Below are 14,701 nucleotides of genomic sequence, written 5' to 3'. Positions count from 1 at the left end.
TTATCAAACCAAAATGAACACAAAAAAAAACATACAAACATGATAACAAAAAAGGAAAAAGTTTTACCACAATCAAATACATGTTGCATGGAAAACGGATGTAGCAAAACAAAAACAAAAAAAAAACAGAATAAAGCTGCATAACATGCACAATAAAATGGTACTGGTGAGCGAAAAAGGATTGATGCGGTTGACTAAAAAGAGGAAAAAAACTGCACTCGAAACATGTTTCCACTTGTTGCACCGGAACTGCACCGGCATGGTACGGATTCCAGACCTCCCCCATAAAACAGTAAAGTGCATCAACAGTACAAAACCGATGCAATAGCTCGCGCAACATGCAACCGGAAAATGAATTTTGCAACATCATCACAATGTGCTTATGGTGTAAAGTGCATACACCTGTGTGTGTGTGTGTGTGTGTGTGTGCGGGAATGTATATCACACACGGATGCACCGTACCCTGGAAACATGGTTTGTTCTACGGTACGAAGTAATAGTGCATGAAATAAAATAAAACATTGCACCATTCTTCCGGCAAGGAAGAAAAAAAACACCGGGGGCTGATGGAAGCAAAACGCAGGACGATACGGTTCCTCAACAAATCCTCAGCATACATGCTTACCAACCCAGTCAGCCGAGCGGTTATACACCATTAGCCATCATTGGCGTAATTTGTACTCTACGGGGATACCGATATAGGACAGAGAAAGGGAAGCATTAAAAATGAGAACCATCACGGAGCACACACACACACACAACCCAAAATTCAATGTGTGTATGTGTGAATCACACGTGTGCATTTTCACCACTTCCCATTTTCCAGCGCAAAACGGGACGAACCAAATGTGCAAATTATAAAATTTATTAAAAACCATAATTTATACGGCATGTTTATTTATTTAAACATACAGGTGCTGCCCCCTTACTATTGCAGAAGGAGTGTGGGGGGACGCCATCCCGTCCATCTTTATCATGGGGGCTAATTTAACAGGGTTTCTACCTGGTTTCTAGCATACTTCCGGAAAGCCGGAAGCGAAAATTCACCGAACATGGAAACCATGCATTTAGCCATGTTTTCAAAATGGCCAACCAAAAACCACACGTAAAATGGGAGAGGAGTGAGAAAAATCGGTCCATGTTTTGGAAAGGTTATTAAGATTGATTTTTATTTTTTGTTTTGGTTTGGTTTTTAAGAAGGTTTTAAACTATGTTCCACAACTAAGCATCATTGTTTGGGTCTTTACCATTGGGAATTTTGATTGGAAATGAAATAAATAAAATAAAATAAAATACAAACAAATAAAACTCTAATTCAAGGATTTCCTATTCAAAATCACAAACAAACAAGCTACATATTTACTTGTTTTGTAAACGTAGAACAGAACGCTACAGAAAAAAAAATTACATAAAGGGGCGTAGAAAACGGATTCCCCAGTAGAAAGGTGATAAACAACTCTTTGCAAACAGGGATTGAAATTACGATCGGTTGAATAATTAAACGTGCCACAGCCAAAACTTTGTCCCTGGCGCGTGGTATATTCATGCTGTATGTTACATTTTCTTTCGCCGCACACTGATAACCAAAGCACGGAAGCATAGAAATTGGAAGAAAAATACACTTCTTGCTTTCTTTTTCTCTAATACAAAACAGAAAAGAAAAAAGGTACATTGATTTTTCATCTATCATCACCACTGGGAAAAACAAGCATTCGACAAACAGCTTACGCCTTGCTGTGTCCTGTTCACTCGTCCTTCGTTTCGGCTAATGAAAGGCAAGTAAACACAGCTTCCTGCCGTAAGTAACCGGAATGGTAGTTTAGGTGGAAAACTTTGAATAAATTACGGTTCATTGAAAATTATTCGGTTAATTTTCGAAGTTAGCGGATGGAACCAGTTTGAAGGCGGGACGAACGATGAAAACCATCCCCCGACCACGTACTTCTTCCACAACGCGTTTCGGTGATAACCTGCGTTTGACTGTTGGCCAAACGGTCCTCCCCTTGGCACATTGCTGGACTCGCACAACCTTTTTCCTTCTTTCCCTCCCTTACAGTCGAACCCAACAGAAAGAAACTCCTTCGAATGAACGGGTCGTCCTTCACGCCAGCTGCGCATTGATGGAAAAACAACAGCCCCGTGGAAGAAAAACAATACCCGTACGCGACCCATTTTCCAACCCGCTGATGAGCCGAGGGCCGATCCTTTCCCATTCGAGTGTGAAGAGAGCGAGTGAACGAGTCCTGAGGATCGCGAATACGCATCCATCTCGCCCAAACGTCCAAAGTTATGATGGGTGAAAGTTGAGTTATGTTTTCGGGGTAAAAGTTTTCCTAGCGCAACCCACTGCAACACTGCTAGGTGGGAAAAACAAAAATAACAGCTACCTTTTCAAACTGAAACCAAGGAAATATATACCGGTCGGCTGGTGAGGATGGAGAAAATGGGACGACGAATTCATATGGATCCGACCATCTCAGTACCGGAACGAAGTATTTGGCCCATGAAGAGAAAGAAAGCCCCAGACGGGAAGGACACTCCCCTCCCAACAGACCGCTGGACGCGAAAATTTTCCATCAGGTCTTTTCCGATTTTCCCGCCAGTTTGGTGGGATAAAAAAAAAAACAAACGAAACAAGCAACAACCATGCCTGGATGGTGTTGCTGGAAATTATTTATTTTCCCATAATTAACGACTTTCCCTTAGTCGACGACTTTTGGTGGGGGCGAAACGGCAAACCACCATGGGCAGGTCAGAAAATGGTGAGCCCAGTGTAGCAACTTGGAAAACTCGGTAGGTTTCCCATTTCCCTAAGCAAAAAAGAAAACCTCGCAACATTTTTGCACGCGTTCTGACGAAATAAGGTGAAATTGGTTCGGGGAAAATGGCTTGCAATTTAATGTTTTTCTTTTTCGTATTTTTAATTTTTTCTCCCAAAGTAAATTGATGGCAGTGAAATGTTGCAGCACGGTTCAAAATGTTACAGTAATGTCTTGTTTTATATAATTTAAAAAAAGGTCTCTACCTTGCATGAATCACCCAATGGTTAAATCTGGTTTAGTCTGTTAATCACACATGGCCGTAAATTCACCACTTGGAAAATGATTTAAAAAAAAGTGTTGACAAATAAAAGCAAACCAATAAATCATACCGTGTGTGAACCGTTTTCACTTGTTTCCATTTGTTTTAAGATGAGTTAAAGAGCATTTGCGGCTTACCTATAATGAGAAAAAGGAGAAGAAAATTCAATTAATGATATGATTTAGACATTTATTGATAAAACAATTAAAAATGTGTAAAACAGTTTTAAAATGTGTAACAATTTTTAAGTAATTATGTGAAGCTTTTTTTCCATTGTCATCTAAATTGCTGTTTTTATGCCATAAAATAAAATTCATTTATTTACTTTCTTCATAAACTGTAAAAAGAACACATTTTGTAACCGAAAAAAGGCATGTCATGGCCTCGTACTTTAGATAATTCCTCTATTCCAGTTGATCGCCACCAATAAATCATTTATCACTACCTTCCCTAGTATGCAAAATATGTAAAGAAAACATAAGAGTAAGAACAATAGAAATGTATCGTTCATTCAACTAACATTCTACTACCAGTTCCAGTGAAAAATAACGAGAGCGAAACAAAACAGGAAAATGCTTCAGCTCAGCATAACGAACGACCACAAGGAATGATCTGCTAATTTTCTAGTCGTTCGTAATAAAATCCACAACTTTAACGCCATTTTTCCATAGCTCACGCTTTAAGCGTAAGCAAAAGCACACCGAAGCAGACACGCATATCGGTGGCATTTTGTAATGGGTGCACATTCGAGGAGAAAAAAAAACCTCCGCACCCAGACAGGCAGACAGATGCATCTTCTTGCGGTTGCACAGTCAAGCAATTTCGCACTGAAAACCGCACAATCTGGTCCGGTATTATAGTGGGAGCTTTCTTTCGTTCCACTCATTGGTTTTGGTTTGCACTAGGAAAAAATACAAGGTTAGTCCTATCGTACCAGAAATGGGAACAAAAGCTAGACCATAGTCATGCTTGGCGTAATAATACGCATAAGGAAAAGTACAAGAAAATATAAAAAAAATCCCTCCGTACGGCATAACAGCGAAACGGATCGCGTGGGGAATGGATTATTGGTGTGTGTGCCGTATCGGGATGCACCGACCAACATGGAATCTCGTTCATGCTGGGTTGGCTGTTTTAATTATCCACCTGTGCTAACCCGATCTCAACCGGCGCTCGCCGATGATCACATAAAGCATGGGCCGGCCAACTAGGCTATGGAGTTTCGTCCACAGCGTGAAGGAAACGGGGCGAAAAAATTGCACCTCGCGTCAAATTGTGGCCACACAGACAGCGAAAGGGTGATGCTTATAATGCGCTTTTAAGAGAGCGGGTGGGTGGTGAAAATAACGCCCTCTTCGCATGCAACAACCGTACAAAGCAGATGGTTCCCGCAAGCCCTTCCGCCCCTTTCCTTCGCTCTGTCTGTGCTGCAGATAAAGAGGCAAGTCGTTGTAATCCATCGAAGAGCTCGTGCTACTACGCCGTGCGAATGCAACAAACCGGAAACGTGCCCAGCGTCCACAGTGCAGTTCTACCGGAAATTGGAGCTTACCTAGGAGAGGGTGGGGGGGGGGTGGTTTGGCGGAGGGAGGAAGGGGTAAACATCGCAAGCAATTGCAGCCGTAACGAAACCGGTATTGCATGGTGAATCTGGCAAAGAAGGGCCATGAAGGGCGAAGAAGGAATTTTGTTGTTGTAGCCAATAAAATTTCAATTAATCCAGATCTTATGAAGAAAAACCTGAGCTGCATTAGAAGGGCAAAGGAAAGGGAAAAAAAAACTACAGAAGTACAACTTCTCCACATTCAATACAGCTACAGGTACAGGGCCGGCAAAAGATGCTTTTGGCACGCGAAAACCTTTTGCAAAACGCAAGTACCGGAAATGGCGTAACTAATGGCTGATCACCAACCACACCGAAACGCTTACTGACCAAATCACCTTCGTGGGGTTTATCGTTTACCTAAAAAAAAGCTAACGATAGGGGATGGAAGGGAGGTGGAAAAAACACGGAAATAAAATTATAGCAAGAAACGAGCACGTACGGCTTATTCTTCCAACAGGTATTCTCGCAAGGATTACACTCTCTAGGTAAAGGCACGCAAGGGTGCTCCATTTCTCGGGGGACGTGTGTCTGTGTGTGTGTGTGTGTGTGTGTGTGTGTGTGTGTGTGTGTGTGTGTGTGTGTGTGTGTGTGTGTGTGTGTGTGTGTGTGTTGGATGAACGGAACTAGATTATGGTTGTGAAATTAATGGACTAACCATTACCCGGGAACGAATGTAGCACCCACCCATTGGTATGGTTTGCCTTTAGTCGAACCACGAAAGTGTAAGAAGCGTTCAAAGAAAAACACGAAAATATCGAACGAGGAAAAAAAGTACACTAGCACAAAGTTAATGGTGGATGATACAAGAACAACGTACACTTAGCCTTCCTATCGTAGCTCTAAACTAAGGGTGTTTGATATTAGGTTGAGTGCAAAAAAAAGATGACAAGGTGGTGCTATTTTCTTTCCCTTTTAGAAAGGTTATCATCATCGTCGGATGCTCACACACACACACATGCACATATTTTGATGGAGAATGAATGGATATGAACATTAGCACAAATAAAGCGGTACAGACAGATTACCGAAAAGCCATAACACGAAAGAAAACGAAGATCAGCTGCCGACTTCGTTACCGATCACGTGAAACACCAGGCGTCTCCACTAATGGGCTGTAATTTTTGTGTTTTCGTATGTGTAATGTGTTGTATTTTATGTATGAAAAAAAACCTGCCACAATACACTTTAAAGAGAAATTGAATTAAAACAAATAAATTTCTGCACTCCGCCCCCCCTCCCCAAAAAAAAAGCGTGCGAAAATCGTTAAAATAACGATACACCACTCGTTACAGATCGTTGAGAAGCCTCTCACGGTTATGACCTAAATTTTCTGCTTCATTTCCTTCTACAGAAGTATTGCTTTTGTTAGACTTTTTTTTCGTTGTTGCTGTTATTGCTGCCCCATCACTTCTCCCAACCTAATCTCTATCGAAACAAAGTACAGAACAGGACACAAAAAATAGCAACAGCAAAAAAACCAACCAACTCATCGTGCCGTATCACGTTTTGGCCATCGCAATCGTGTCACAGCCCCCACCAAAAAATCGGCCCTACACAGACTGTGTACACATGAACGGAAATTGTGCCACATCTTTGTGTGGGGTGGTAGGCGCAATTCAAAACCTGCTGCCACCGACTGTCGCGATACAGCATTTTGGTTTTTTGTAGCAATTTTTCGGTTTTACTTTTTTTCTCTTTAGCCGCGAATCGTTTTGTATCTTTGTTGTGATTCTTTACACAGTGACAGGTTTTTTTTGCAGTTAGAATGAAGCTCCGAACGGTTCACTGTGTGTCTGTGTGTGTCCTTTCTTCACTGCCACCGAACGGCAGCCAGTCAACGCATCCGGCTTGAGATTGAAAAATTAAAATCGCAATTTCCCGACAGATAGCGAGAGTGGCAGAGGAAAAAAGTGGGGTTAGGAGTCATCAACGTAACAACTGGTTACTGGTTAAGTAAGCGAAAAGCCCTAAAACAGTATGAACGAAGCTTTACTTATTATTACTCAAAACCGTACAAGAGAACGATCGCTTATTTGCTTTCGTTCGGTACTGCTGGACCGGTTTGAAGAATTTGATTCGATTTAGGCGACGTTAGGTAACTATCCTATCTTTCGGTGCGGTATAGTAGTCAACGCACAGAGAAAAACAAAAATCCGGATGAACATAATTTTATCCGGAAACGACCCATCCTTCTAAAACATTTCTTTCCCATTTGGCACCATAAGTGAGGTGTGCATCGAGACTGCAACATTCCAATCGGTATTTTTTTTTGCCATTTTGTTGTGAAACACCATGTGGCTAGCTATCCGGCCTAGGCACACTATCAGGCCTGCCGCACACACCGCACGTGAGTCCATCACACGTGTGTCAGGAAGTTTTGCTGCTGCCCACCAAAGCCGATGTGTGTTGGTTGGTGGAATTTAATTAACTTTATAAAAGATTAAAATTTCATTTAATTAATTATTTGCTTTACTCAACCACCGTCACCGCAGCTTTCGGTTGGGAGTTCTCGGTTAGGCAATGTGCATTTGTGTGTGTTTGATGCACGACACCCTCATCACTATCCCCAAAAGGGGTAACAAATTCCAATCCACCCTTTTGCATTGGGGTGATATCAGAAGAGGGAGTTGCATGGTGTACGAAACAGCAACGTGCCATCAGAATACGGTGTCAGAATGGAGTGTTTTATAAATAAACTTTGCCGGAAATTCCAACCATAACAACAGCAGAACGATGCAACAACGAGTGGGGTAAAGCAACACGGTATGCACCCAGGCCGATGCAGATCTGCAGAGCAGTGCCCGGGGCTGATGAGTGTGTGTTCGGACACAAAACCAAACATGGAGGCGTTAAATCCATCATAACAATTATTAATATACGCGCGCAAGTGAAATGATGATGCTCGCTGCTAATGAGGTAGCTTAGCGGCAGCGATAATGACACGGCTCCTAGCCGAAGCAAAAGTGCAGCCACGAAAATACGACCGAGCAGGACGATAGGATTTAAAGCCGATTTTAAGGATTGAACGGCACTGTCGGCACTCACGCTTGCGGTTGATGTGAGGGTGAGAAATTTCAGGCAAATTGGCTAAGGCATTTGTGACTGGGTGTGCAAATTCCCACAGCGATCGATGTTCAATTAACAAACAGTAATGAAGACAATTCAATTCTCTAGTATTAATTAGTTTTGACACAATCAACATTGTTGATTGTTAGCTTTGTTCGTACGATACACGTTGCTAATGTGTTGACAAGAAAATAAATTTCTTTGTTATTTATTATGATATTTTAAACTTTATTTTAACAAATTTCAAGCTAAAAATTGTTCAATTTTTCTCCAAAAAGAGATAAATCAATCAAAGACTAAAACTACAAAAGGAATTAATGAGTTTGTAAATCCACGCTCCAGAATTGAAAACTAAAGCCATTTTTTTTGAGTAACTTCAATTTGGAAAATGCATCTGCTTTCCCCCAAAAATAACTCCCAACAGGCTGTGCGACACATTAAAGTGTATCAAAGTGGAAAATAATGAAAAGCGGATGATATCGCACCGGCCATCAAATGGATAAACATCAGCCAAGGCACCTTTGACACATCAACCCCCACCCACACCGGTGGGATGGACTTGCAAAGCATGCTTTTGCCGTTCCTCCCCCACCTGCGCCGGGGGGTAAGATAATTTGTCATTCATATTTGTTTAATGCCCAAACCGCCCAATATCCAAACCATCAAGCTTCCACACCACGTAGTGAAGCTGGTAAGCTGGTTGACGACATGGTATAAGATTTTATCACATAACTTCTCTTTCTCTCGCTATGCTTTTCATGCTGCCGCAAGCATGAAATCTGCTACTCTTTTAGTGACCATCCCACCGTGATGGTGTCTCGTTGGGTTGTGTGATCGAGAGGGAGGAAGGGAGGCGTGTGTGTTTACGAGCGCACGCTTTTCCGAAACGTGCCCGTAACGGAAAATAGCCATCGGGTGTTTAAAGGCATTTCACTTTAGACGTAGCCGACAAAGACGCAATCCTTCTTGTACAGGTTTGGGCAATATGCACACAGACACAGTGTGGCTTTCGACGATGAGAGAAATAATCACCCAAAGCCTACCACTAAAGCCTTTCCCCCAACCGGGTGTTTCCATGCTTCAATCCTGCTTCTACTGCTGCTTCTGGCCACGAACGACCATAAAACCTTAAAAACGACCTCGGGAGCCCATCAACACATAGACGCTACTGGCAAAGCAAACTGGCTCTCAACACTTTCCACAAATGTCGGATGCACGTTCCACGGTCAAAAAACCACCGGCCATCAAAAAAGGGATGTCCAAGTGCTTTTGCACCATAGTACGAGAAGGTGAATAAAACATCATACGCACGCACATGAACCCTACCTCTTAGAATAGGCACTTCGTTTATTGAAGCAATCCTTATGGATTTTTCCAAATATTTTACTTCACTCTAGATAATTAACCGAACCCGGTGGTATCAAAGAAATTGTGGCTACCTGGACCTACTACTGTGCTGCAAATCCAGGCCATGCACCGAAACTTCATACGGAGCACGTTCGAAACGGTGTGAGAAATCGGAACCATTAGTTGTGTTTTTGTTGTAGGACACACATATCGTTGCGGTCTCTCTATATCATGCAATGACGGTCGTCATTGGCGATGACATGACAGGATCTAAGAAGGGGTTTTGTTGGTTTCTAGTTTATTTAGCAAATCACTGGTCTGCACTATTAACATACCAGAAGGATGGTAGTAAAATTTATATTTTTCCTAAAATGGCGCATGTCGGATATTTCCAAGGTATATAAAACACAAAAACAATTCGTTCGTTTAGCGTTTACGCTCGAGGATTTTCCTGGAAAAGCCTAAAGGTTAAAGAAACTTTTCACGCAAAGCGTTAGTAAAAACACCCAACATGGTGTCTCATAGTTTTATAATGATTTCAACATTACACATCCATTATCTTTCCTCAAGTGCATCACAAAGTGCAGTTGATACGTACATTTGCTCCTCAAAAAACTGTCCGCAATCGGTTCGTGTGGAAAAAGGCAATTACTTTAATGCAACGTACGGAATATCTACGAACTCGAATTGCACCGCCATCATGATTGTTTTCATCCTTTTCTTTCTTTCCGGCAACACCACGGGGACGAACACGGTGGGGTCGTCTAGCACAGAAACGTATGCGTTAGTTTAATTAATTTGATATTGGAAAAGCCTCTGAAATTGGCCCACCCCGTAACACCTGCGAACACGGTACACCAATGCATTGGTGGAATGAAAAGGGACTGTACCCATCTGGTTGACCATTTTCCTGTCGCTCACCAATCCACAGGAGGCCCATCATTCATCGTGCTGCCTTTTTGCCAATGTTCATTCACCCACGTTGTTTTAGTAGCGGATCGTTCAAACTAAAATGAGTACGGGCGAGAAAGGCACTGCGGTATTCACATTACAAGCCGGTGAAGGTGCAGGAAAAGTGCATTGGAATCTTGCTAATAAATGGTGAAATTTCTCGATCATTTTTAATTAAAAGCTATAGCGAATATTTTGCAAAACCAGTCCAGCCACCCCGACCGGTTGAAGTGCTAGTTTGGTTCATATTATTGTTGGACGATGACATCGGGCTATTTGGTCCACCTTGCGCTAAGCCTATTTTACATACAAATTTCATTTTTCCCTTTTCGAATGAAGGAGGAAATTACAGCGCTTCGTCAACAGGGCGGAAACCACAGCCAAACCATACGACGGAATCTCGGTCGGTTTTTTTATCGTTGGTCAATTTTCAACAATGAGAAAATGCATACAAAAATCTATAAACCCGCGATTGCATCATTGATGGTTGTGAACGATGTTGTGGTTTGAAACCGGAAAACCACGAAATTTCAATTGAAAACACTATTGAAATAGACTGTAATCGTGCATATTTGAGCTGGTCAATAAATTCCAATTTTGTCCACACAGGCACACACACACAAAATGTATACATATGAAATTGTTTAATAGTGGAAAACAATGCAAGAATTTACAGTTTTTAAGAAAAAAGCTTTATTAAATTGTTTTTGTTCATTTCAACGAATCCTCAATAAAAGGAATTTTGGATGAAAACAGTATAAATGGATCGTTTAGAACAATGAAGAATTAAATTTAATTCTTGCATACAGCTTCAATGATTAAAACGTGTTAAAACTAATATCAGTAGAATTCCACTTAATGTAAATGACATTAATAAAAATGAAACATTCATGCTGCATTCGCGGGAAGAAAGTAAATGTTTGATTGCAACAGATTTTATTTTGTGTATGAAGCCATTGATAATTGCTTCATACCGCAATAACTTAACTTCAAAATCTAACACATTCACAGCGAAAAATAACAAACCTCAAAATTAAAAAAAAAAACAATGTAACAAATCTAAGCTGTTGAATCAAATGTAAATTAGACTAACTCCAGAAAAGTCACGGACGAAATTATTGAGCACGCAAGAAATTGTTTTGACACTAAACCTATCGGACCAGTAATTTTAATTCAAACGCTTCATTTTCATCACTTTTTTTAGGTTTAACATTACTAAAATAATTGATGAATGATTTTTACACAAATATTCTATAGTACGATCTGCAAGGCACCTAAAAGTATAGATCAGCTCTTCGAAATTGAGTTTCAAGTAAGCGTTTTTACAGTCAACTAAAAACGCTTAAAACGCTTGGAAGTTTTAGTGTTAAATAAGTAAATAATTAGTGTTTAACAATCTTGCAATATTTAAACTACAATTTAAAACAGCATACATCTGTAGGCAATGTTCCGCTTCTTTTCTCAAATTGTTATCAAGTCATGGCCTGTGCAAACCCGTTCACGGTCGTGTGCCGTCTACTTTTTGTTGGACACGGGGGAGAACCTAAGAAGACTTTACGGGCTGGAATTTCCGGTTCCATTCGTATGAAATGACCAACCCACCGGAGCCTGGCGAATCTAATTCGCTGTACGATAATGAGTTCATCTTACAACTCATATATCTCGTAATTATAGCTTCAATTCCTTTGTCCTTCCATGCTTCCGGCATTAAAAATCCTTCTACCTCTCGCCCAAATAGTTCATCCACAATTAACACTCCTTTTCGTGTGCTTTTCACGCACCTAATTAGGCAAAGCATCCACAAAATAACGAAAAGCCGTAACAATATAGGACACTGACACGTTTAAAACCACATCATTGCTTTATTGACAAAACCCATTATACAATCGATCTTTTGCAAGAAATTGCTCGTTTCTTGTAATTCCCAATAGACCGCACATTCCGCATGCAAACGCACCATCCTGGGACTCCCGATCCCGATTGCTGTTTAAAACCAGCGGGTGTGTACAAATTGCCCTGATTGGGAAATAATTAATCAACTGATTAGCAATTCATAAGGACTCGGGCGGTACAAATTATCTCGAGATAAATAAACAACACAACCATTGAACGGTTCCACACTACACGGTTATCGTACACACACCGTTGACCGGGCGACAATAACAGCAAACCAACACGGTATGCCTGTTTGCAGCCTGATGGAGGAGATTATATGGAGAATTGGTATTGTGGTTTACTCGGTTATAAATTGAACAACCGAACCGAATGTGTATGTGCGTGTGTGTGCTATTTGTGCACGCTTTGGTCGCAGGTCGATTTGCGACGGGTTGTATGTAACAAACCCGGCGTTCCGAACACCAGGAAACGGTCAGTACGGATATACAATGGGGCTGTAGTATATCAGTCCGTAGCCGGTTCTAAAACCAATCGTAATTAATTTACAACTTCAACCGAAGACTGCTTATTCAATCCATCTTGAATGGTGGAATTTCCTCCTGGTAGTGGTGATACTTGAAACATAATTGTATTATTCCATTGTATCATGCGAAAAAAAAGTTCATGAAATCCTTCTGGTCATACATGATCTAGATTGGCTATTCGGTTCCGGTTCGGATACAGATGTCTAGGAAGCTTATACATTTTAGGAGCCCAAGAAAAAGACGTCCCTTGATGGTATAGGAGGTAGCGGCGTAGGTCTTTACAAGACAGATTCGTGTATCAAATCCCGTCCGGACTTCTTCCCGTACGACAGAACTGACTTTCCTGATACAGGTCATTATCCAAGGAATGCCAGAAATGACAAGAATGCTTGAGGTTTACAGTGCCACTTATAAGCTTATATACCGAAAAATATACACATCACTTAAACTGCGGTCTTCCAGATAAAGATCGATTAGTAAAGAATGCTTCAAAAGTTGTACTTCGTGTGACACATCTGCAACAACAGTGAGTACACAACACATGAATGATAAGAACGTGAAATAGAGAGAAAGACAAGTAAGATGAGGTAAAAGTTATATGTGAACAGAGAGATACAGAGTGGTAAAAGAAAACGTGAAAGAAGCAACGTGCTGGTTGCCAATAATGCTGTACCTTAGCGGGATGAGTCGTGTTAGCGGTGATGATGGTGGTGCGGGAATTGGTGCAATAGTGTCTACCGCACGCGAGTACCTCCGTAGCGGAGCTGGTCGCATTGCTTGCAGTGATAGTGGTGGAGATAGCGGTAGTAGAAGTAGTAGGTGTAATGGGACTAAGATAGACAGAGAATAGTGGACCGGTACAGGTGCCAGGATAGGATGACGATGGTAATGGCCGCGGTAGGAGTGGATCATCCACCGGTTCACGTTGGTAGGGCAGCAGCGGACCACCGACCAGTAACGGCAGCTCGGAAAGCTCCGAACGCCAGTAGCTTTCCTCCTCCGTATCGTCGTACTGGACCTGGATCTGCCCGTTGGCATAGTGGTGGTACCCCACCGATCGAGCTGGCGGTAATGGTGATGGCGTGGCCGCCATCACACCATCCGGCAGAAAGATTGACATGGCGGAAGGTGGCGGCTTCACCATCGGGTGCAGTGTGTCGTGTTTCATGCTTACCATGCTTAGTGTTTTGCTGCTGACGATGCTGCTTCCGCTACTGTTGCTGAGACTGCTGTGACTGCTGTCGAAGTACTGCTGCAGATGCTGGATCTGTTGCTGCTGCTGCTGCTGCTGTTGGTGGTGGTGGTGATGATAGAGTTGCAACTGTTGCTGATGGGCAAGTTGTTGAAATGGTTGCTGCACTAGCAGTGGATGATGATGGTGAGGAGGAAGATGATGCGGATGGTGGCTCAACAGCTGTGGAGCCGGGTACGTGTGATGGTACGGTGTGGTCGTGGTGGTAGCGGTACTGCTGGTAGAATAGTAACCAAGCTCACCGGTACCGGACGTTGGTGAGGAGTGACTGTACAGATCGGTACTACTGCTGCTACTACTGTTGGCGGTCGTACTAAGACCGTGGATGTCCGTGTAGCGTCCAACGACTACTTGCTGGTGTTGCTGCTGGGCAAGTAGTGCCGGATGCGGATAGCTCTGTGCTGATGCTGCTGCCGTGGACAGAAAGATGCCCTGATGTTGCGTCTGGTAGCAGTGTCCACAGTAGCACAGCTGCTGACTGCAACAAGGTCCGTTCGTGGACGTGTTCGCAGGCTCACCCGAATTACCCTGACTAAGGTCGTTCGCACTCACTAGACCCGGGACCGATTGATGTTGGTACAGGGACGCGGTCGCTGCTGCTGCTGCTGCTACTGCTGTTAGCTGCGTGCTCTGGTTGGGAGCGGTGGAAGGATGTGAAGGATGATGTAATGCGATGGATGGGAGTGTTAGTGGTTGCAGTGGTGGCTGCGGTTGTGGCGGAACGAGCGCGGAAGGTGAACTGTTCGCACCGAGACCGGTGGACGCGGAGACCGCTGCCGCTGCTGCTACTGCCGCTGCCGGCGAGGGTTGTAAAAAGGGGGGACAAAAGATCGGACTCGGCCGGAAATACGTGGTGGTGACGTGAATTTTTCGCCTCTAACGGAACGGAATTCTCAACCGGTGATCGGGAGAGAACGCTCGTTCGTCTTACGTTTGCAAAACAACACCTCAGAATCAAACACTAACACACACACACAC

At 42.7% G+C, this 14,701-nt stretch overlaps 1 protein-coding gene across 28 annotated transcripts in view; it reads right to left on the bottom strand.

Moving 5' to 3' along the window:
* The window catches only part of LOC125775215 (polypyrimidine tract-binding protein 1), a 308,123-nt gene that overhangs the window by 109,660 nt on the left and 183,762 nt on the right, over nucleotides 1-14,701 (bottom strand). For 2 of the 28 annotated variants that reach the window (XM_049445773.1, XM_049445775.1), the window contains exon 1: nucleotides 13,145-13,633. The exons of 22 other annotated variants lie outside the window; for them this stretch is intronic. In XM_049445773.1, the coding sequence (XP_049301730.1) occupies nucleotides 13,145-13,615 (471 nt within the window). In that variant the 5' untranslated portion in view covers nucleotides 13,616-13,633. 4 more of the 28 variants (XM_049445774.1, XM_049445777.1, XR_007421153.1 and 1 more) reach the window with 3 other exon arrangements.

Source organism: Anopheles funestus, chromosome 2RL (genome assembly GCF_943734845.2).
Source record: "Anopheles funestus chromosome 2RL, idAnoFuneDA-416_04, whole genome shotgun sequence".
NCBI classification, from domain to species: domain Eukaryota; kingdom Metazoa; phylum Arthropoda; class Insecta; order Diptera; family Culicidae; genus Anopheles; species Anopheles funestus.
Note: the sequence above shows the minus strand (reverse complement) of the source record. Positions and strands in the feature narration are given on the sequence as shown.